We start from the raw sequence: 24,883 nt of genomic DNA, 5'->3' as shown, positions 1-24,883 counted from the left end.
TGAGGAGTACCTGGATCATCGAGCGTGCTATTCAAATCCAGGTTTGCAACCAGGCTCTTCGGTAGCAGACTGTGGGGTCTCCTTCTGTACGTTCACCCCCTCCTCTGTGCTGCCAGCACATTTCCATTTCATATGTATGTCCACCTTTGGACTTTATCAGGTTCTCTCTTATTGGGCACTTTTTTCTTTTGTGGCTTGACTTCCCCATCAATATGTTGGCTCTCTTCCCAGTGACTTGAAGCTCACCCCTTGTGTTCCCTTTATGGAAAGTCCTCTCTCATTTAAAGCCTACTGACTTTAATGAGCCAGGAATGGAAACTGTGCAGTTTTCATCTCTGTACCTCCTGCAGGGCTCGCTAACCTAGAACCTGGGGCATAGTAGATGCTATACAAAATGATAATATATATGTGAAAACAAGAGACCAGAGAAACTATAAAGAGTAGAAAACCAGATAAAAGAAAAACAAATCCAAATGATAAGCCACAGAAAACTAGAAAATTATTTTTTCCTGGTAACCAAAACACAAAGGGGAGGCATTATCAATTATACTGTTTATACCATCAGGTAAGACTCATTCCAATTCCTGTGAGCTGTTACCTGAATTATAGGTGCAGGGTCCCTGAGGATATAAGTCACCTCATTTATGTAAGACTTGAGGCAAGTTAGTGACAACACTACCAGGAGTAAAACTCATTTACTTCTGTGTTAACTTGATCAAGGGTCTTTATTTATTATTATTTTTTTTAATTCATGGTTTTATAAGGAGCCATCATTAGTGGAAGCTTGGGTATAAGAAAAATGCACATCAGGCTGTGCTAGCTGGATCTCTAAGGGACAGCATTTCCCAGCAAGAGAAATTTCCCAGCAAGAGAGCAGGTTAGCCTCATGGGAAAGAAGAGCACTGTAGATTGTTTCATCTGGGTATATTCTAGTTTGACATTTCAGGGCTCCCTTACCCTGAGCATGTTGCTTAACCTTGCCTTGTGGATCACACCCCCTCTCTTATAAGAGAAGTAAGCATAGTTATTTATAAAGAAAGTTTTTGAGAACAACATGTAGAACAGTATGTTCAGTGCATATTATTATTATCACAGTGTCTCTTGCCGACATCTTTCCTTTTTCTCTCCATGGTACCAACAATTCCTATAGAAGACAACATGCTGTACCCCTTCCATCTATAGGGCTTTGGCAGTCACTATTTTTCTGCACGAAAATTGGTTCCCTCCATAGTCACACCATGTCACACTTTTTTTCTTTCTTCCCAACTGGGTACCCCCGACAAGACCTTCAGAATTCAGCCCAAACTTGAAATTCTTGGTGCTGTCTCCCCTGATGCCTCCAATTAGATTAGCTATCCATACCTCTCCTGTTTGTGACTGTTCATGCATCTGTGTCATTCTTTGATTTCCATCAGTGTTCCCCACTAGCCTATAGTTAAGTTTCATTGTGGCAGAGCTTGAATCCATGGTGCCCATTGTTGTATTATTATATTATTAGCATTTAGCACTGTGCCTGGGGTACAGTAGGGAGTTAAATGTTTATTGAATGCATTCATTAGCTCAAGACTAACATATACAGCAAATCCAGGCACTGCCTACAGAATGTCAAGCAAAGTCCCAGTTCTCTCAAGGCTTAGGTCATTGGACCATTCTGGGTTTGTTTCCTTCAATGTATAAAAATACAGTTTACAGGTGCATAACCCCACCTTGAGATAATTTTACGAGATCCGTACATGCTTAAATATTATCTAATTTTTAATATATATTCATGTTTAATAAACTGTGACAAAACAAACCTCAAACTGTATGTTATATACCAACAAACACACTGGAAAATGGCAGCCTCTTAATTTGTACTGCTAAGTTACTCCGTTCGTGTGCACAATTTCATTCAGGAAGAAGAATTTCCACTGAAATTTCAGAGTTTTCTGTTTAAAAAGAGAAATTTGCAATTACTTATCTTGTTTTTTCTATGCCTTGGAAACAAAACAAAACTGAAAATTAATGAGATACTGAAGCTGATGTGGGACTTTATATTTCTTTCAAACATCTAACGTATTCACTAAAACAGCTTCTTTGTTGTCATTGATTAATTTTATAACTAGATATCGCATAGTTACACTCACAAAAATAAATGTTACTGATTTTAAAAGTCTAGTTTTTGTTGATGCTATATTTGTTGGCATCCTGAATAAAATTTCTATTGGAGGAAAGGATTTCACTATTACAAATTATTTTAAAACGTACATTCTGGAAAATGTCAACAACCCCTTTAAATTCTAATAGTCTCTGATTCTTTAACAATAAATTATCTTCAACTTCATGTCATATTCTGTCAACAGTTGAGTTGAGAATGATAGGAAAATTAATACAAACAACTGCCTAATGCCAACAAGTGCTATGGAAAGCAGGACTGGTTGAGCAGGAGCAGAAGTGGTTCTACCTGATGCCCATATGCCTAGGGTGTAGTGGCACTTACCAGTCTATACATCTCATACTTCTGAATTGAAACTGACCCGTCCCTTGGATTATTATAAGTTATGCAGTTTTACTCTTGTTCCATGGATTGAGAGCTAAATGTTGGGCAAACTCTTTGTTATAGAGCACACTAATATTAAATGCCTTATTAATTCCATTTTTAAATCCTAGCATAGTGTAGGTGCTTAAAGTATATTCCCCATGTATTAAATATGCAACTTAAAATCCCTCTTTTATCCCTTGATATCATTCATAAGCAAATACTATTGTGTGTTAACAAGCTTCTTTAATTGGAGGACCAAAGGCGCGTTTCTCTTCATCCCTGGCTTGAAATGTTCCCAGACACTTCTTTCATGATTAGCAGCTTTTGTTTTATCACCATGGGTAACTGGAGTTTTCAGTAGAGAATTAAGAGCACTGGCTTTGGAGTCAGAGGAATCTTGCTTTGAATCTTAGCTCTGACATTTAAAATACGAATGAACTTGGGGGTTACTTAACCTCTGTGAAATTCATTTTCCTCACTTGTAAAATGGGATCGTTAAATCATCTACTTAATAGAGCTCTTTTGAGTATGAAATAAGATAACACACACAGTTTCTGGGACATAGTGGAGGTGGGCTTTGGCTATGTTTTATAACCCTGGTATCATATTGTTATATGATATCGTCATTAGAGGCAGTCAGTGGCTTAAAAGCATCTCCTGGACGCATCCATTTCCTTGCATGTGAAAACCACTTTCTTCTCACATGGAAGAGTTGTCTGCCAGCAATAAGAGAGAGCATGCCCCAGTGCACAGGTACTTTTCCAGCCTCTGCTAGGGCACATTTACTAATGTTCCATTGGCCAGAGCAGGTCACATGGCAGAGCCCAGAGACAAAAAGAAGAACTAATGGGCTCCCTTTCTTCATGAAGGAGGCTGCAGAATATCCTGGCCTTTCTACTCCCTTTCTGTCTCCCTCCCAGTCCAAGTCTACCACAAATACTAAGCAATAAATAGATTCCCATGATCTTGTGAAAAAAGCAATCTTCTTTCTTTTGACAATAAAGCTATGCTTAAATAAGCACTTAGTTTTTTCCAAGCCCTGAGAGGCAGCTTAAATAGATATTCTTATTTTCAATCACAGGTGAAAATGGCTGATATCCAGAGAGTATCTATGCAATGCCTGAGGGTACATAATGAATCAGCTTGGACTAGATTTTGCAGTATCAGTACTGAAGTAATAGTTCTTCCCAGTATCTTGGACTTGGCTTTTAAAAATTATTCCCTTGTAACCTTTGTAACAATTTAGTACCATTACTTTTTTTTTTCATTTGTTTCCCAGTGAGCTTGATCCTTTTGCTTAATTCTTCAGACATAAGAATAACCCATTTACAAAACAGAAGAGATCCTTTTCTTACAGCTTTGAAATCTAATTCTAGCCTCTGTTGTTATCTTTGTCTTTTTGAAACCATCGTAACCTCATCCTTTTCAATGAGCTGTGTTGTGAGAGGGTAGACCGCTTATGGAATGGTTGAATAAGTTCTCATAGTTACTAGTACGTGTGTGCTTTTCAGTTCCACTGCCTAACTTGCTGCCACCGTTGCCCTAGACTAGAAATCAGGATAAACCGTAGCCCTGAAGGCCTGATAAAATGCACGCCCACTTACAAGGTCATACAACCTCCAAATCAAGGTTCTATGCTAGAGCTCCATAACCATGACCCACAGTGGTTCCATAATTGTGTTTGGAAACAGTGCAGTTTAAACTAAAATTCAAGATACTTCCATTCTTGCCCTTTCACCCTTGTTATGTATTTATTTTTTTGGTTGACAAGATTAATAACAGTGTTTATTTTGCATTTATAACTCAAACATACTTCGTTCAAATATCACAAAAGACTGGGCATATAATACAATACTATTATAAATCTGTATGTAATTCTAGATGAGAAAACTTAAGTTCTGAAAGTTAGGTTAGGGATGCCTGGCTGGCTCAGTTGGAAGAGCATGCCACTGTTGATCTCAGGTTTGTGAGTTCGAACCCCACTTTGGGTGTAGAGATAACTTAAATAAATAAAACTCAAAAAATACAAATAAAAATAAAAGTGAGGTTGCTTCCCTAAGGCCATGTAGCCAGAAAAGAGTGGAGCCCAAAGTGAACATGCACTCCATCTGCTGACCCTCATTTTTCTGACTCAGTGCATATGCTTTCTTCATTTTCATATTGCCTCAGTTTACCTTTGCAAAGTGATGGAGAACTTGCTGCCTTCATTCCGATCTCCAGTATTATTTATTTTGGATTTAATTATATATTGAATCACACTATTATTTAACTGTTTTTCTTAATAGTATGGTAAACTTTTTAAGATACTTTTCCCCTGGGGCATCTGGGTGGCTCAGTCAGTTGAGCGTCCGACTTCAGCTCAGGTCACGATCTCACGGTTTGTGGGTTCGAGCCCCGCGTCGGGCTCTGTGCTGACAGCTTGGAGCCTGGAGCCTGCTTCGGATTCTCTCTCTCTCTCTCTCTCTCTCTCTCTCCCTCTCTGTCTCTCTCTCTCTCTCTCTCTCTCGGTGCCTCCCCTGCTGTGCTCTCTGTCTCTCAAAAATAAATAAATAAACAAACATTTTTTTTTTTTTAATTTTTTTTTTTTTTTTTTTAACGTTTATTTATTTTTTTGGGACAGAGAGAGACAGAGCATGAACGGGGGAGGGGCAGAGAGAGAGGGAGACACAGAATCAGAAACAGGCTCCAGGCTCTGAGCCATCAGCCCAGAGCCCGACGTGGGGCTCGAACTCACGGACCGCGAGATCGCGACCTGGCTGAAGTCGGACGCTCAACCGACTGCGCCACCCAGGCGCCCCAACAAACATTTTTAAAAAGGATACTTCTGCCCTCTTGGATTGTCCCACATCACCCTCCATCCTGTTGAGAACCTAGGAGGCCGGCAGCAATGCTTATACAACCAACTTGTCTCTAAGAATGACCAAAGGTGAGATTGGCAGGCTGCCATTGGAAAGTGATTGGTGTTTCACTGCCCCAGGTAGTTGCCTCTTTAATGGAAGCAGCTGTCGATAACAGGCTGCTCACAGAAACCCTCAGGTTTGTTTTCCTCCTTCTGTTTGGGCTTCCCTAAAGTACATATGCTCACATCCTGCATTCATCCACAATTATTCGGCCCACATGGTAAGTTTAAAATAGCTTAATCTGCACCATAGTAAGACATTTGAGGCATGCTACAGGGGCCCTTCAACAAGTAGAAGGTCTGTGAAGGTCAGTCTGTCCTCAGGCTACAGTGAATGTGTAGGTAGTCTCCCATAGCTGCAGGGAAGAATCCATTGGTCATCGGATGCCATCCCTTCCCTCAGCCACTGTCCCAGCCCCTCACTCCTGGACTCCCCTCCTCAATGTTGGGGCCACATGCTTCTCCTTAGCTCAGCACCTCAATCGTATGTTCTACTTTGAGATCAGTTAGTCTTTGATTTTGTTAAGACTTGTGACATGTAAGAGGCTTCACTCTCCTGGGTTTGCAAATCTCCATTGTTTTTCACTAAAACTTATTTTCTCATGATGAAGAAATGTCAGCACTTTTCTCATCTCACCCTCACCGTTTCCTCTCAAGTACCCCTGATGCCACTGTAGTAGCGGGGTCCTTGCAGGTGTCCTCTCTTTTATTTGTATTTGTTCACCGACACTTTGCCTGGTGCTGGGCATGCTACAGAGAGCAAAAGCAGGCACCATTCCTGTGTTCACAGTTGGTACGGGCTGATAGGAAAGAGAGGCCTTAATCAAATGATAGGACGGATAAGTGTAGATTGCAATTCTGGTAGGTGCTACAAAGGAAGACACATGTGATGATCCATGAGGCTAGAACCAAGTCAGACAGATCAGAAACCTTTGCTGGCGAAGGGACTCTGGAACTGAGACCTGAAGGCAGAGGAGAGCTTACAATCCATGAAGAGCGTCGAGTAGAAGAGCAATTATGACACATCTCCACACCAGTACCAACAAATATGGTGCCTGTGTGAAGTGTAGGAGGTGGATAAGATACAGCAGGGGGGACTTGACATGGCCTGAGAGAAATAGGGAAGACATCCTGAGGAGGGCCCTTTAAGCTCGATTAGGAATAATGAGTAAAAGCTGTGTCCAGAGGCGGGGAAAGAAGTCATCACATGGAAAACCGCAGAAGGGCCTGACAATGTAGAGACTGAAGTGAGGCCAAGCAGCCCAAGCTGCAAGGGGACAGACAGGGACACAGCACGGGCGGCCTTTAGGTAAAGGTGATGTTACAACCTACCCTCAGAGATAATTGTTACTAATGCACATCTCACATAACTCTCCTGGGATGGAATTTTGTCTCGCCAATCTCAGAAATAAATCCAACTGATGTGTACATATCAAAATAAAATTATGGGAGAGCACATGCACCCCCCACCGATAGTGCCAGGGCCTCCAAAAGTGGCCAAGTTGATGGACTCCAAAGTGAAACTAAGAATGAATGAAACCCGAACATCAGGAAACTTAGTCTGTAGGAGAGTTACCTCTTTTCACATCCATGGCACTGCCACGTTCCCCCTTTCTTTTTATGTTTAGTTTCCAGAAGGTGAGATGAGTTCCCCTGTTTTGTGAACTTCTTCAGATCTAGGGAACTTACCCAGCTGACTTTCATCATCTTCAGTGAGTTACTTCAATAAAAGTAGGCTTCAAAGAAAATGAACCTAACAAATTTTAAATGTCAGAGCTTGTATTTCTTTTCCTTTCCCCAATCTTTCCTACTGATCAGATATGATCAGTGATAGGTAGTCAGTGGACATAGTTCCCAGAAGCCGAGAGTGAATTTTATTTCAATAGTCTGTCTACCTTGATCTTTTCCAGGTGAAAGGATGAGCTTTTTCTTTCTAGCTGGTTGCATACTTTGCCTGTTTGCTGTACAAACAGAAGAGCCTCTAGGATTGTCGATCTGATGTCTTGTGATGTTTTTCTTTGTAGCCAGTATGCTTGTTTACCACCACAGAAGAATAAAACTTAAGAAAGAATTTATTGTGTAGTTGATATAGATGGTGATGAAAAACAGAATCCTACTAAACACAGTGGCTGTTCATGACATAATATTTATTATTCTAATACAGGATGAAGAGGAAGAAATCAAACAAGAAATTAACATGTTGAAGAAGTATTCTCATCACCGGAATATTGCTACATACTATGGTGCTTTTATCAAAAAGAACCCACCAGGCATGGATGACCAACTTTGGGTATGTAGTGCTACCCAAATTTACTTTACTTACAGGAAGAACAACCAGGGCCGAATGGTTCATTTCTCTGTCCTCATGACTAAATTGGATTAAGTAACTCCTTCTTTGAAACTCTTGGCCCCATAATTTCCATAACATTGTGTTTTCAAGGTTCTTTCCCATTTCCCTAAATACCTTCCATTGTTTAACTATCTTTATCTTCTACCCCTTAATGTGGGCCATCCCTAAAGCCAGTTGTTAAGTTCTCTGGTTTTTCCACTAGTGACCACATTTATTGAGTTAGGCATCACACTATTTGCTTTTATGTATGTCATTTATTCCAGCTCTTTGAGATGGACATTATTATGGTCTCATTTTTTTTAGTCTCATTTCTTTTTTTCTAATTAATTAATTCATATTTTAATTTATTTCCAAGTTAGTTAGCATGTAGTGCAACAATGATTTCAGGAGTAGATTCCTTAATGCCCCTTACCCATTTAGCCCATCCCCCACCCAAAAACCCTCCAGCAACCCTCAGTTCTCTTTATTTAAGAGTCTCTTATGTTTTGTCCCCCTCCCTGTTTTTATATTATTTTTGTTTCCCTTCTCTTATGTTCATCTGTTCTGTGTCTTAAAGTGCTCATATGAGTGAAGTCATATGATATTTGTCTTTCTCTGACTAATTTCGCTTAGCCTAATACCCTCTAGTTCCATTCCATCTTGTTGCAAGTGGCAAGATTTCATTCATTTTGATTGGCAAGTAATACTCCATTGTATATATATATATATATATATATATATATATATATATATATATATACCACGTCTTCTTTATCCATTCGTCCATCGATGGACATTTGGGCTCTTTCCATACTTTGGCTATTGTCAATAGTGCTGCTATAAACATTGGGGTGCATGTGCCCCTTTGAAACAGCACACCTGTATCCCTTGGATAAATACCTAGTAGTGCAATTGCTGAGTCATAGTGTAGTTCTATTTTTAATTTTTTGAGGAAACTCCATACTGTTTTCCAGAGTTTGCCTCATTTCTTAGATGACAGAACTTAGGTTTACAAAGAGGGTAAGTAAATTGCCCCAAGGTCTATGTAGCTAGAAATGGTGGAACAATAATCTAACCAAGTTCTATGGGTCTTTTCCTCATCTCTGGCTAATGTGTGGATGACTGAAATTTAAATTCCAGTTCTGTGAATGAAATACCTAAAACAGTATCTGATACCATATACGTACTCTCATGGTTGCTTTCTTTTCTAGTTAGCTATGTGCCCCAGTCCTGTATCTTTGACAGTTTGTGAGACAGCTGTCCCACTGAAGGAAGGTAAATTCAGTATATCTGCTACCAAAACCACTATTCCTATCCCTGCCCTGCTTAGATTGCTCTTCCTCTCACCTTCGTGGTTTCTGTCCATGAAACTTTTATTCATTCTTATCTCTCAGGCTGGCTTATAATGCTGTCTTGGTTTAATCTTCCTTTGCTAACTTCATGTGGGCCCATTCAGTGGAAGCCTAGATTTTGCAGTAGACTTCTACTTGACCTACCTCTCTCTCTCTTTCTTGAATCTCTGTTCATTCCATATGTTGCTGTTTGGATTAATTACTCTAAAAATACCCTTTTAACCACTTACCATCTTACTCATTTTCTAGAGCTCTTACTATGTGTCTGACACACAAAATTCTTTAATTAGACAGAATTTACTATATGCCAAATTATATACTAAATTGTGTGAATCCAGCACCTACTATTTCATGGACAGCTAATCAAAGAATCTCAGTTTACTCTCTTAATGCAAAGACATCTGTCTGTAGTCCAGTTGAGAAGATAAAACATACACAGTGAACAGAATTGGTGACCAAAAAGAATATTATAATGTTAGCTCAGAAAAATAACAAGATTTTCATGTATTTTGATAACTGAATACTATAATCTTTGGAAGAGAAAAGAGCTACTGTATATTTTCCCCCATAAGCCCATCTTTAAATTTAAAATAAAAAAGGTATTTTGGGGTAAATAAACCCACTTTGTATGATCACATTGATTTTATATATTTTTATGTGATTTCTGAAAAAGTTATAGTAATATTTTAATTGTGGCCTCTTAAATGTATAGTAGATATAAATGTGAAAATTAAAAATGTAAAAATAGTAAGAGAAAAAAGCTATAACTGTATAATACTAAAAAAGATAAATGAGGCCATATATGCAAGGGCATGACCACATAACAGAATTTTGATGGACTTGCCTGTATACATTTTTTTTTGAGATTCTCATTACAAAAAAACATAAAAAACAAGGTAAAAATGCAAGTAACTAATTTAGGAAAAATATTTTATATATGATGAGAAAGAATTTAGTCGCCTTTAGAGAGGAAGAGTTTTTAGAAATAATAATAGAAATAATATGGTATAATAGAAATAATATGGAACTAAAAGAAGGATTGAGTTAAGAATGAGGCAGCAATTAGCAAAGTAAGAATTTTCAATTACCTGTAAAGATGTTCTTAAAATATAATCATACCAACAATGTAAATGCAAAACAGAACAAGAATTAGATACCATTTTTTAAACTTATAGATTGGCAAAGATTTTTTTTAAATGATATGCCCAGAATGGACACTCATACCCCCTGCTTATGGAAATGAAGATTGGAGGCTGGTACTCTATCTTTACTCAAGGGCATTTGGGATGCATACAGATAAACATTCACACGCGCGCGCGAGCGCGCACACACACACACACACACGCACACACACACAGATAGATAGATAGATATACAGGCATGTATCCTAAATAAATATTTGGGTAACTGTGTAAAGATGTATGTAGAAGGTAACCAATAGGGAATTGCTTAAGTAAATCCATTAAAGGACACTGTGAAAGGACACATCAGCCAGTTAAAATGATGTAGATTTATATTTATAGTGCAAAAACATTAACTTATATAATGGGATTTTTTTAAAGCCTTTTAAAAATACTATGATTAGATAAAATACATTTTCATTTTTGGCAAATAAAAAAGGAAGAAAAAGGAAATAAAAGAAAAAATGTATCTACTGTCTATTTAAATGATGGGGATGTCTAGGATACCAATGGTGTCGAAGATACTTGTATCTGGGTAGTAATTTCACTAATTTAACTTTTAAAACATTTTTTTTCTTTCTTATGTCTGCTTCTTTTTTCTTCTAAACTTTCTCTTACGTTGAACATCAGAGCCACTTCTGTTTCTTTTTTTAATTGCTCCCCATTGGGCTGTCTTTGCTCCTCAAAGACAGTCAGCAATCTGAGGCAAGGACTGTGTTTGCATCTCTGTGGCCTCAGTGCCAGGAAGGTGCTGAGCATACGAGGCTGATAGAATAGTTGGACTGTAAATGAAAATGATTATTATTTCTACAGACCTGGTTGCTAATAATGTCGATACAAAGCAGATGGCTGCAGGTACTTTGAGAGTTCATTTTATTTGTGGACTAAAAGTTCGACAGGAAGTGATAAGATGATTCCAGTAGGAATATCTCTGTGTTCCTAAAGGACTTCTACGTCATCAAGAATCTAGCTTTTTAGCAATGACCCCATATTGCCATAAGCTTCAGCAGATAACAAGTGGAGAATGATAGCTGTTTTAATGCTGTCTGCAGAGAGTTTTTTTGTTTGGTCAGGGCCCTGGTTCCAAATTAAACGAAAGCATTAATGTAGCTTTGGAACCACCACCTTCAGGAATCACTTGCAATAGTACAAGCTGAGTCACACCCAACTATTTATCATTTCTTTTGTGAGATGGGCCAGATAGGAGAGTTGGTTTTCTTGTGAGAGTGAATTGTTAAAATCTGGATGTTTATTAGAAATTGGTTGAAAGAAAGAGAGGAGTGGTCAAGCAGGGATTCACTTATTTTTACCCTTTTCCTAATGCTGCAATTTTTTAAGTTGGAAACAAAATTAGTCGTCTTTTATTTTGCTGGATCCCCAGGAAGTTAATTGACTTTCCCAGGGCCTCAAAGCTCATTAATGGATGAATGCAGAGTCAGAATGCAGGCATCCTGAAATGTGACAATTTAGCTTGGCCTGAAGTTCTGTGAAAGGCACTGGAAGTTTGTTGTTATTGTTTTTAAATAAGCAGACCTGCAGTCCATTTTCCAATAGGCACTGGGAGAAAGCAGCAAGCCTGTTTGCATCTGCATGGCGTGAACAGGAGATTTCGTATTCTTGGGAATCAGTTGCTGCCTGCCAGTTCTCACCCTGGCCAGCTGCTCCTCCCACGAAGACAGCTGTGGTTGCTGGGAATCAAGAGTCTGCAAGTGTATATATTCATTTATTCAGTCACCATTCATTTGTTCATCCTACAAATATATATCAAGCACTTGCTAGACAAAAGGGACTCTTGTAGACACTTAGAATACATCCATGAACAAAACTAAAGAAAGCCCCTACTTACATGTAGCTTACACTCCTGCTACAGACCATAGAAAATAAATATAATTAGTAAGAAAAGTGTAGAGAGTGCTGGAAGCTGACAAGAGCCTAGTAGAGCAGGGAAAGGTTGATGGGGTTGCATCCAGAGGAAGTCCCATTGTAGAGGACTCAAGGAGGCGTGTTCCAAGCCTGGTGGTTTCCAAGAATAACAATGGGAGCAGTGTGATCAGAAACCTGGGAGATGAGACCTGGAGCCACATCATGCAGGGCCTTACCGACCATTGGAAAGATGTCAGCTCTTACTCTGAGTGAGGTGGGGGGGCGGGGGCCACTGGAGGGTTTTGAAAGTAGAGGAGGGATGGAATATGAGCCACATAGTTAAGGGGTCTCTCCTATTTCTGGGTTGAGACTAGACCAGATGGAGGCCAGAGTAGAATCAGGGAGGCCAATTAGGAGACTGTTTTAGCAAGCGAATCCCCTTCCTGAGGTTGGCAAAGGGAGATCTGCAAATAGTGGTCTCTCCCAAACCCAGGCCCCAAGGGAGGGCCAGGCCTTCACATTCCATTTGACCACCTGCAATTAAGTAGGACCCACATTCTGCTTGGAAGACAGAGGGCCTAGCAGGGACCATCCCCACTAGTAATCGTCCATTAGCTTCTGTGTTACCGGGGAAAAAAATACCAAGCCATGAAATGCTTACGAGGATGAGGGTGTCTTCTTTTTCTAGTTGTGCTCTTTCTATTTGGTAACAAACTCAGGGGGAACTTGGAAAAGTAAAGGCAGAATAGAAACATAATGGGAAATTAATACCAGAGTACAATGTTGGTGGGAACTTGGTTATAGAATATGATTGTGTATCATTATTCCAAGGGCTCCAACTCACTAAATTTGAGCCATTCTGTGTTAATAATAACAGTGGCAGATAATATTTATTGCTTGCTTCTCATATGCCAAATGTTATGGTTTTGGGTTTTTTGTTGTTTTTTTTTTTTTTTTTGCATTATCATATTATTTCATTAGATCTTAACAACTACTCTATACATTAGATCTATCATTATCCCCACTTTACCAATAAGGAAATTTGGCTCAGAGAAGTTAAGAAATTTACCCCAGGTCTTACAGCTGGTGAGTGATAAAGCCAGTGTGCTAGCTAACCCCAAGCTCTCTTATGCTAGAATCAAGCCCTTGAGTTTTACATTCTTTTTTTTTAAGTTGTAAAAAATAATTCTGATATCAAAAGTTGGTGTTCCAAATAGGATTGATGCTTTGGGTTTAATTTATTTTGACTTCATCTTTAACCTCCATTCCTCAGTTCCCCAATTTTCAAAGAGGGTAGCAGGACCAGTTAGCTACTAATAAGACTGATGTGGAAGTCTAAGAAGTATGCCTTGAGGAGTACCTTAAGACTTTTGGGAATGTTTTAGCAAACAATTGCAAAGATCACAGATAGTTGACTCTTTGGACTAATGGCATTCTGTTAGGATTACATTTATATAAAAATGTTATTGTGAATTATATAGAGACGTAACCTGTAGCAACCAAAGCAGCACTTTTTTTTTTTAATTTTTTTTTTTAATGTTTATTTATTTTTTTGGGACAGAGAGAGACAGAGCATGAACGGGGGAGGGGCAGAGAGAGAGGGAGACACAGAATCAGAAACAGGCTCCAGGCTCTGAGCCATCAGCCCAGAGCCCGACGCGGGGCTCGAACTCACGGACCGCGAGATCGTGACCTGGCTGAAGTTGGACGCTTAACCGACTGCGCCACCCAGGCGCCCCATGCAGCACTTTTTTAAGAGAGAGAGAGAGAGAGAGAGCATAAGTGTGAGTGGGGAGGGGCAGCAAGTGAGAATCCCAAGCAGGCTTCATGCTGTCAGCACAGAGCCCAACTTAGGGCTCGAACTCATGAACCATGAGATCATGACCTGAGCCGAAATCAAGAGTCAGATGCTGAACTGACTGAGCCAATCAAGCTTCCAAAGCAGCACTTCCTAACACGCATTCCCAGTATCCAGACTACAGGAAATATTCCCCAGTTATTTCTTTTGTTGTGGCTAGAGGTTTTGCACATATCCTACAGCCAACACATGTGCTGTTTTAGGTGTCTGATTGAATTATAATCTGTGCGAATTCTATCAGTCTTGTTGTAGAGATAAACTCTTGTTTAGTACCAGCTCTTTGAGGAAATACAGCTACTTCTGATAATGGCTAAGTAATTCTCCTTTATCAACCGCTCAGGGCCTGAACCGGAAATCAAAAAGGGGAGCTCTTTCAATAAAGATTCTGATCTCTTGGAAACAAGCAAGCTCTGTCACACAGCACGGCCGTCTCATTCCACCTCATCTCAGTGATGAGAAGCTCTCCATTTTGCTGCACACCATTCAGGCACTGGGACTGAGGGACAAGTACCATCTATTAGGGGTACTAATACTCTAACCTTAGAAGGCAAAATCATACATGTTTTGCTGTCTTCTCATACTACTACAATCCCAGGACTAGAATATCTTATAAACAATGATAAATTTCTTTTTTTTTTAATAATATTGATTTTTGAGTAGAGGGAGAGAGAGAGAGAGAGAGAGAAAGGGAGGAACAGAGAGAAAGGGAGACAGAGGATCCTAGCAGGCTCTGTACTGTCAGCACGCTCAGGGCTCAAACTCGGGGCTGGAATTCCCCAACGGTGAGATCATGACCTGAGCTGAAGACAGACTCTTAACTGACTGAGCCACCCAGGCACCCCAAAAGCAATAATATCTGATTAGTTTCCAAAATGTAGGGTGGTCAAGTAAGACAGCAGATTACTGTACTGAAATGTCTCAGTAAGCCATTCATTAGATCGCAACAGTGTAGCCTTGAAGAGCTAAGAGTTCAGAAACTATGTATGCATTGAGGGGACAAGCATTGCCACCGTTAGCTAAAACCTGATCTGGAATCCAGAGACCTGGGTTCTAGTATTGGCAGAGGCAGCATCTCTGACATCTGGTTTCTTCCATATAAAAATGGTAACTTTAGAGTAATAGGCCTGGGTTTTCAAACTGGCAGCCCAGAGGCTAAGTACTGTCTGGGTGAATGTATTTAGTTTTAGTCACATAAGATGGCGGTGTTTTAGTTATGGCAACATTAGAAAATATCAATTTCTTGCAAAAGTCTGGATTCCTTAAAAAGTTTTGAAAACTAGGATGATTTGAAAATGCTGGGCCTGAAACCCCCAATAGCAGCAGTGTGTTATAACTGTTTGGGGAGCACACACCTGCTCCAATTTGTACCAGAAATTCCACCACTCCCAGGTGACTTCCATACATGCTAAACTTCACATATTGATGTTAGTTGTCTAGCTCCTGCATGAGATCATCAGCAAATAAGATACTGAGATGAACCAATGAGAGATCCTTTCTAGAATCTGCAGTGATGTTGGCCACAACCTCCAGACCTAGGTCTGCTAGAGTTTACATTTGCTGTAGCATCTTGCCTGGCAAAAAGATCATGCCCATTGACATTTTTGGTTGTTGTAAGATATAAATATGAAATGCTGCAGATAGCATTATTAAAAATTCAGCCACCGGTAGCTGAGTCCTTTGAATAATTAATATTTCTCCTTTTTTGAGTTCTATGCATCAGAAACGAGGCTTTATTTTTCTTTTCTTTGCTTTTTTTATTTATTTTTTGATTGTTTTAATCAGTATTTGTCACTTGTATAACTAAAGAACTCCTTTCTTCATATATATAGAGCCTAGGTCATTTGTCTGGAGAAGTAATTGAATCTTATTATTTGTGAGTAGAAATTTTTGAAGGGCTAACTTTGGTAATTCTAGAAGGAGTGCCTGAAATATTAGGAGGAATGATTGTAAACAGGCTTCCAGTCTCAGAGCTGTCCTATTGCACGACCTATAGAGATAGGTTACTTAGTTACAAACACAGAGTTAAAGTCATACCTAATTTGATACTTTGCAACAGGGCCTGAGATCAGCTTTAAAAGAGCCATTTTTATGAACCGATGGGTGATTCTGTGACAGGAATGTACAAATGATTTCTTCTTTTATCCCAATGAATTTCATTTGAAATGTGCTTAAACTTCTTTTCACCTGAGCAGAAGGAAGACTTATGTGTCCCCAGAGTTATTCTGCCACTGGTCTAAACAAACCTTCTGGTTCCTTTTCTAGATAAATTCTGAACCAAAGTCTGTGTCTCATTAACCTAAATGCTTCTCAAAATCCTCAACTATCAAGCCGCTTAATCATAAATCTTCTGAGGCTAGTATTTTCTCTTCTTTTCCTGTTTTTACTTGTCCGAAAGCTTGCTTTCCCATCCCCTCCCCAAATTCTTCTATTTGGCTGTAACATTCTGACCAGCAGCATTGAGCATTTCTTAACAGCCTTAATAAGGTTAGTTTCTGTGAGCAGAATGGACACGTAATGGTTTACTCCTAACAGGAAAAATTCCCCAGCTGAGCTTGCATACATACTGAGAAACTTGAGCACCAGAAACCAAATACAAGATGCAACTAACTTTGCTTATTCCCTGAATGCTTTATGCCAACTCTGAGTCTCTCTCTCCCTAGACATGGTGACCGTTGAGCCCTTGTAGTGGGCCTGTCCTTTACACAGGCTTCTTGTCGCTAAAAGTACCAGTTGGCTCCATATATTCAAACTCCCATTGTCGTTCTCAAGATATAAAGTCGTTCATTATCCAGAAACTATATTGACAAAGTTTGGGAGACTTCACGTCCTTGGGACTCAGTTTTTTGTCTTTGCAAAACTTAGAATTTGTAGTTCAAGCACTTGTTCTGAAGTCTAAAAATATAATGTAGAAGTTAAGGGAATTCTTCTTTTCAAATACATGCTAGTTTAAAAATGAATGCATTTCCAAATTTGAAATTCCCACCAGTTTTACTTTACTTTTCCATAAGTTGGCTTAAATGGTAAACACGTTCATATGTACACCTGCCAATTTCTGTACTTACATGCACATGTATTTTATATTGTGGGACTTTAAACTACCTCTGACAAGTGAGACAGCATTCCATAACAAAGTACTGGTTTTGTTTACACCTTCATAAATCATGCAGATGAGATCCGTGGCTATTCCCAGCCACACATGATAAAAATATCCTGTGCCTTTCTGATGTTTCTGGACCTTCAAGGTCAAGATGCTTATCCTCTGCAGAGCTGTGAATTCTTGGGTGTTTATCTTTCCTACCCATTTCTTAGAATGCCCCTTCAGTTGCTCAATACAAACCTCTCTCATTTCAATTTTTTTTTTAAGTTTATTTATTTATTTTGAGAGAGAGAGAGAGAGAGAAGCAGAATCCCAAGCAGAGCCCCATGCGGGTCTTGAACTCATGAACTATGAGATCCTGACCTGAGCCAAAATCAAGAGTCAGTCACTTAACTGGCTGAGCCACCCTGGTGCCCCAGAACTTCTCTCATTTTAGACAGACCTTAAGCATCCTGCTCCCTCGTCTTCCTCTCCCTGCCTCTTTCTCCTCCTTTTACTATAAAAGAGAAGGATCTGTTAATAGTCAGTTATTCTTGTGAGTGACTGACTGGTGATATGCGAGGGGAACAAGTTGAGGTGTTTGGGGCTAGTGCCTGCAATTCTAAAATATCATAAAGCATTGTTTCTTATATAGGATCTTAAAACCAGTTAACTAGCAGACCAGTGAATACTGTAGGGACCCCAGAAATCATCCTAAGCTTCTTAAGTTGGTTCTGAGGATAAACCTTTTAAAAGTAGTTCAGAGGTGATTAGGATTGGAAAGTGCAGGTTAGAAGTGACCACAGGGGCGCCTGGGTGGCTCAGTTGGTTAAGCGTCCAACTTCAGCTCAGGTCATGATCTCGCGTTCATGGGTTCGAGCCCCGCATCGGGCTCTGTGCTGACAGCTCAGAGCCTGGAGCCTGCTTCGGATTCTGTGTCTCCCTCTCTGTCTGCTCCTCCCCTGCTCATGCCCTGTCTCTCTCTGTCTCTCAAAAATAAAATAAAACATTAAAAAAAATTTTTTTAAAGAAGTGACCACAGCAGGTGACTCCATATTGAAGACCCCTCCTGATGAGGTGAGCTCAGGGCTAGCTCAGGCAGTGCTTCTGAAATTCCTTCTGGGCTCAGCTGAGACCTAAGACCTTTTGCTTAAATATTGTCCTGGAGAGGGGAAGGCAGAGGAGGGCATAATAAGTGCCCCCTCCCCCCACAGCCTCTAAGAGAAAACAGAAATATAAGACAACGACAAAAATACATGACAAACAACCATGTAAGTTGTGACATATGTTAGAACTTTGTTTTTTTGTTGTTGTTTTTTTTTTTAAAGGGCACCCGGGTGACTCAGTTGAACATCTGACATCGGCTTAGGTCATCATCTCATGGCTAATGGGTTCCAGCCCCACGTCGGGCTCTGTGCCAACAGCTCAGAGCCTGGAACCTGCCTTGGATTCAGTGTCTTCCTCTCTCTGCCCCTGCCCCCACTCTCGCTCTGACTCTCTCTCAAAAATAAGTAAACATTAAAAACAAACTCTTTGTTTTTAAAAGTTAACCGTTTTGGGGCGCCTGGGTGGCGCAGTCGGTTAAGCGTCCGACTTCAGCCAGGTCACGATCTCGCGGTCCGTGAGTTCGAGCCCCGCATCAGGCTCTGGGCTGATGGCTCGGAGCCTGGAGCCTGTTTCCGATTCTGTGTCTCCCTCTCTCTCTGACCCTCCCCCGTTCATGCTCTGTCTCTCTCTGTCCCAAAAAAAATAAATAAACATTGAAAAAAAAAAATTAAAAAAAAAAAAGTTAACCTTTTTAATGTCGATAACAATAACCACGTGTCCAAATCATCCAGGCAACACTTTCCCCCTTTTATTATTATTATTTTTTTAATGTTTTATTTATTTTTGAGAGAGAGTGACAGAGACAGAGTGAAAGCAGGGGATGGGCAGAGAGAAAGAGAGAGAGAGAGAGAGAGAGAGAGAAAATCCGAAGCAGATTCCAGGCTCCAAGCTGTCAGCACAGAGCCTGATGCAGGGCGTGAACTCATTAACTGTGAGATCATGACCTGAGCCAAAGTCAGAGGCTTAACTGACTGAGCCACCCAGGCACCCCAACCCCTTCCCTCTTAATTGGGTCTCGCTTCACCATATTGTTTCTTAAATATCTACTCAGTGACACGGTTCCAGGTCCAGGCCCCTTCCTGCCTGAGCTTAGTTCTGTTCTCACCTTCAACCCAGTCTCTCTTCTCTTTTCCCAAGTGACACACAGGTGTATTCTATTTTCTGACCCAGTTATTTCGGTGGTGTGGAAAGAGCATTTCAAATGTACCATTCCTTCTAAACCTTTCCCTCTACCTCTTCAGCCTCAAATAAAAAGATCCGACATCCTGGAATGCACCACTGTTTTTTTCTTGCCATGTGATACAAGCTTAAAAAAAAGCCATGTGTTCTTTGTGCTCTTTTGTTAATAGAGGTTATAGAAATGCATGTGCCCCATGTTCTGTCAGCCATTTGAAGTGGATCTTGGGAAGCTATTGATACCATCTTCCAAGCTGGAAACTCTTCCTGGTTGCTCGTTTTTAAAAATGCAGACAGACCAACAGATAAAAAGTAATAAGTATAGTTTAAGATTTGGGACTGCTAGGACCTTTACACTCATAAACACATTTAGTGTTCACACCAAACATTTTGTTTTATTTTATTTTGTTTTATTTTATTTTGTTTTATTTTATTTTATTTTATTTTATTTTATTTTATTTTATTTTATTTTATTTTATTTTATTTTATTTTATTTTATTGTTTTATGTTGTATTTTATAGTGATGGTGGTGGGGTGCTGAGCCCAGGGTGGTTAGAGAACATACATGCCCAGGGTCACATAACTAGTACTTGAGAGAGCACCATTCTTTCAACACACTCTGCTTACTTAATGAGTAGGTATACCATGGATAAGGCTGCAGACCATTACTAAGCTTCATTTCTAAGTGAATAAGGAAAAGGGAATTGAGGCAATGGCGTATTAATGAATCAGTAGCTGCAAATCACCAAGCCCAGCACCCGGCACATGGCAGATTCTCAGTTAATGTTAGCAAGTATTGTTGCCCCAGTGTCAACTCTTCAAGAACTTTCTTTGGGGGAAGATATTAATGATCCATTATTTCTTGCTTGTGAGATGTGAAGTTATTGACTTACTGCTGCTGGGCTTGGCATGTTGAGCCCTGTTTCTGTTTATTAATGTGATGAGGTTACTTGTGATGAGGGAGGGTCCCTGCTGCGTGGTGGCAGTAATTATCAGTGTCACTGTGTGGCTGCAGGAACCAGTTGCTAGCAAATGCTGGTTTCTTCCTTTCTTTCTCTTTTTTTTTTTTTAAATCCCATTACACAATTTAACAATCATTTCATTCCATAGTGAAATGAAAAGAATTCAGCAGCCTTCAGCTAGAGCTGAATAGAGAAGCAAATTATAGAAATCACTGACATTAGTGCCTGGCTAGAGCAGGATTGTTTCCTACTGAATATTTGAAAGTATTTTGTCCAATCTAATTTTAAAAGACTAGAGTCACTGGGCTTCCACTGCTTTCCTTGGGAACTATAATTTTGTGGCCTAATAGAGCTCAGCGGTGGGACATTTTCTCCCGCTGATATGGGAGCAATGGAAGGATTCATAGGAGGTCTGGTCACTGTGTTTGTCAAAATGAGATTTGAGAAGAGAAAGGAGCACAAACATATTCAGCTCACTTGAGAAAATATTTCAACCCAAGGATGTTTCTTCAGTCTATCCTGCCACCATTGAACCATGGTTTGCTACACAATGGGATTTTTCTTTAACTTTGTATTGTAGAGAATCCCCCAAATACACAATAGTAAAGAGAACAATATAATGGACACTCGTATGCGCAACACTAGTCCCCAAACCATCAATCATTGACCAATCCTGCCCATCCATATGCTTACCCACTTCTTTCCTTCTATTATTTTGAAACATATCTTCTCATTATATCTCTTTTTCTAAGTTATGATAAAAAATATATAACATAAAATTTAACATTTTAACCATTTTAAAATATATAATTTAGTGGCATTAAGTACATAGTATTGTCCAACCATTACCACTATCTAGTTCCAGAACTTTGTCATGACTCCAAAAGGAAACCATTGGCAACCACTAATCTTTTTGTTTCTAGGGATTTGCCTATTCTGGATATTTCATATAAGTGGGTTTATACAATATAGAGCCTTTTTGGTCCTTCTCTCAATTAGTATAATCTTTTCAAGATTCAGCCATGTTGTATCAGGCATCAGTACTTCTTTCCTTTTCATAGCAAAATAATACTTTATTATAGGATATACCACATTTTGTTTATTCATCCAATGGTGGACATTTTGGTTACTTCCACCTTTTGTCTATTGTGAATAGTGCTGCTTTGGACATTCTGATGCAAGTTTTTGTTTGAATACTTGGTTTTCAATTCTTTTGAGTATATACCTAAAATTGGACTTACTAGGTCATATGGCAATTCTATGTTAACTTAATGTGTGTGGAACCATTAAAGTGTTTGTGACTGCAACATTTTACATTCCCTCCAGCTGTATATGAGGGCTCCAATTTCTCACATCCTTGCCAACGTTTGTTATTTTCTGACTTATTAAAAAAATTATAACCATCCTAGTGGGTATAGAGTGGTATCTTATTGTTTTGATTTACAACTTCCTAATGACTGTTGATGATAAACATCTTGGCATGTGATTGCAGGTTATTTGTATATCTTCTTTGAAGAAATGTCTATTCAAGTGTTTTGCCCATTTTTAAATGATGTTGTTTATTTTTTTGTTGTTGATCTGTTCTTTATATATTCTGGATACTAGACTTTTATTAGATATATGATTTACAAATATTTTTCCCATTCTGGGAGTTTTCTTTTCACTCTCTTGTTTATATCCTTTGATGCACAGAAGTTTTTAATTTTATTTTATTATTTTATTTTTTTAATTTTTTTCAATGTTTATTTATTTTTGGGACAGAGAGAGACAGAGCATGAACGGGGGAGGGGCAGAGAGAGAGGGAGACACAGAATCGGAAACAGGCTCCAGGCTCTGAGCCATCAGCCCAGAGCCTGACGCGGGGCTCGAACTCACGGACCGCGAGATCGTGACCTGGCTGAAGTCGGACGCTTAACTGACTGCGCCACCCAGGCGCCCCAGAAGTTTTTTAATTTTAATGTAATCCAATTTATCTGTGTTTTCTTTTGTTGTTTGTGCTTTTATTGTCATAGCTAGAAACCATTGCCAAGTCCAAGGTCATGGAAATTTACCCCTGTATTCTCTCCTCAGAGTTTTATAGTTTTAGTTCTTACATTTAGGTCTTTGATCCATTTTGAGATAATTTTTGTATAGTATGAGGTCAGGGTTCAACATCATTCTTTTACATGTGGATATTCAGTTGTCCCAGCAGCATTTATAGAAAAGACCATCATATCATTTTATCCATAATATTTCAGTATGTTTCACTAAAAGATAAGAATTTTTTACATAACAACAGTACCATTATCACACTTTTTAAAAAACCTCCTATTTCCTTAGTATCATCAAATATCTAGTCTGTATGCAAAGCTTTAATTGCCTCAACAATTTTAACAGCTTTTTTTAAAAAATCATATTTAGATAAGTTGCATCCTTTGCACATTGTTGGTATATCTTTTTTAATGGTTTTAAGTCTATAGATATCCCCTCCATCTCCTTTTTTACCTTCTTGCAATTTATTTGTTAAAGCAAATGGGTCATTTGCCCTATGGAGTTTCCTATTCTAGGTTTTCTTGATTGTGTCCCCATGAGGTAACATGTTCCTCAGTACTCTGAATTTTTTGTAATTTGGCAGTTGGAACTAAACACTTGATCAGATTCTGGGTTTTTTGTTTGTTTGCTGTTGTTTGTTTTTGGCAAGGCTACTTCTTAGGTGATGTTGCTATTCTAATCAAGAGGCAAATCCTGTCTGGTTACTTCTTATTTATTTATTTATTTATTTATTTATTTATTTATTTATTTTAGTGTTAGCAGCCATTGATAATCAGTACTTAAATTTTTTTATTTAGGGGCTATGAAATAGTAATATTCTAATTCTCTTCTGTCCTCTTCATTTATTGCATGGAATGCCTGCTGTTTATGAAAAGAAAATTTACCTCTTAAGTACTTAATTATCCAGTGGTAAAACTTATCTCAGATTGGCAGTAGAAACTCTTGATTCTTTCCCTTTATTTACCAGTCTCAAAATAAGATGGAGCCAGTTATATATATATTCTTTTTGAGGGTTGTTTATTAATGCATTTAGTTAGGCATATTTAATGTGTTTCAAGCCGTTGCAGTTGTTACTTTTATTGATGCTCAAATCATCCCATAGTTGGCCAGTGAGAACCTCTTCAAGTTGATTCTTGAGTTCTTTCTAACATGATCTTGTGGTCTCCTATAGCTTCCTGGCTATCATATATGACAACTCTGCAACTCTTTTTGGGTTGCAGTGTGAGCTACCGTGGCACTTCTCAAATTTCCTTACAGAAACTTCTAATAGGTCTCTTTACTTCCCTTGGCAGTCTGGAGAAGATGGTAGCATTTCCTGCCATTTGTGGAATCATAAGACAAGTCAGAAGACGCACTGGAAACTCATTCATGAAACTCATTTCAGAGTTTTACTGAGTTTCTATTAGGCAACCATGGTGTTGATGTTGGGAATGGACATTTGGACAAAGCCAAAACCGTCAACGTGATTTCTTATGGATCCATTTTAGTTCTGTTTCTAGTGTCTAGTCAGAGATTGATTGATAGTTATTCTGAATTCTTTTCATATAATTACAAAAAATATATAAGTACTTAATAAGATGACATTTGTAGAAGACCTCTTTTAGTTTTAAGAAAAGGGAGAAAATATGGAAATGGATATGTTTCCTCAACCTAGAAAATGAGTGTAAAATCAGATGGATTGTTTTCCCTCTTCTAGTCTTTATTTCTCTATTAAATAAGGGAGAGGATTATTTTCTGCCTATTCGATAAAGTTGCTGAGTGCTGTAATGAGTTTATATTTATAGAGAACTTGAAGCTTTTTGGATGAAAGGTGCTAAATTAAGGCTTATTGTTTATCGAATTTATTTGATGTGTCTAACCTCCCGGGAACATTTGCTGAAGTTAATTAAAAACAGATAGTCCCCACTCTGACAGCTTACAGTGCCACTTACAAACCAATACCATAAACAGCCTACACTTTATTGTCCCAATGTTGGACTGCCTAGAAAACCATAGCTCTTTCAGACAGGAGAATGATCCGCTTTTGTAGGAGAGATGAGATCAATTGCTGGATAAAACTGCAGAGATATTCTCAAATACATCTGCCCTCGTTTTTAAAAATACTTAGAATATGGAGATTTTCCTCAATTTCCAACTATAATTTTCAGATTGGAAAATTAAAAATAATCTTTCTTTTCCATCATTTTGGAAAGAAATTAAGATATAAGTTTATGTTTTATATATTGTCTTATGATCACTTGTTCCTTACAGGAATGGCATTCTAAAGCAGCCAACTGGAATCACTTATGCTGTCCTAACCCAGTGGAAGCTGTGAAGTATAATTATAATTATGGTATGTTTGCTTCCTTTGCCAGTTGGTGATGGAGTTTTGTGGTGCTGGCTCTGTCACTGACCTGATCAAGAACACAAAAGGTAACACGTTGAAGGAAGAGTGGATCGCGTACATCTGCAGGGAGATCTTACGAGTAAGTGACAACATGGAGTATCTTGGGAGGTGTTGAACTTAGTACCAACCTTCCACTGACATT

The 24,883-nt window shown here is 38.9% G+C and overlaps 1 protein-coding gene across 8 annotated transcripts in view; it reads left to right on the top strand.

Moving 5' to 3' along the window:
* Positions 1-24,883, top strand: part of TNIK (TRAF2 and NCK interacting kinase) — a 405,908-nt gene that overhangs the window by 246,065 nt on the left and 134,960 nt on the right. For all 8 annotated transcript variants that reach the window (XM_086674716.1, XM_086674709.1, XM_086674712.1 and 5 more), the window contains exons 4-5: positions 7,585-7,710; positions 24,710-24,820. In XM_086674716.1, coding sequence (XP_086530842.1) covers positions 7,585-7,710; positions 24,710-24,820 — 237 coding nt within the window. The remainder of the gene's footprint in view (positions 1-7,584; positions 7,711-24,709; positions 24,821-24,883) is intronic.

This window comes from Puma concolor, chromosome C2 (assembly GCF_028749965.1).
Source record: "Puma concolor isolate L17-30 chromosome C2, mPumCon1.1.hap2, whole genome shotgun sequence".
Lineage (NCBI taxonomy): Eukaryota > Metazoa > Chordata > Mammalia > Carnivora > Felidae > Puma > Puma concolor.
This window is presented reverse-complemented; position numbering and strand designations above follow the sequence as displayed.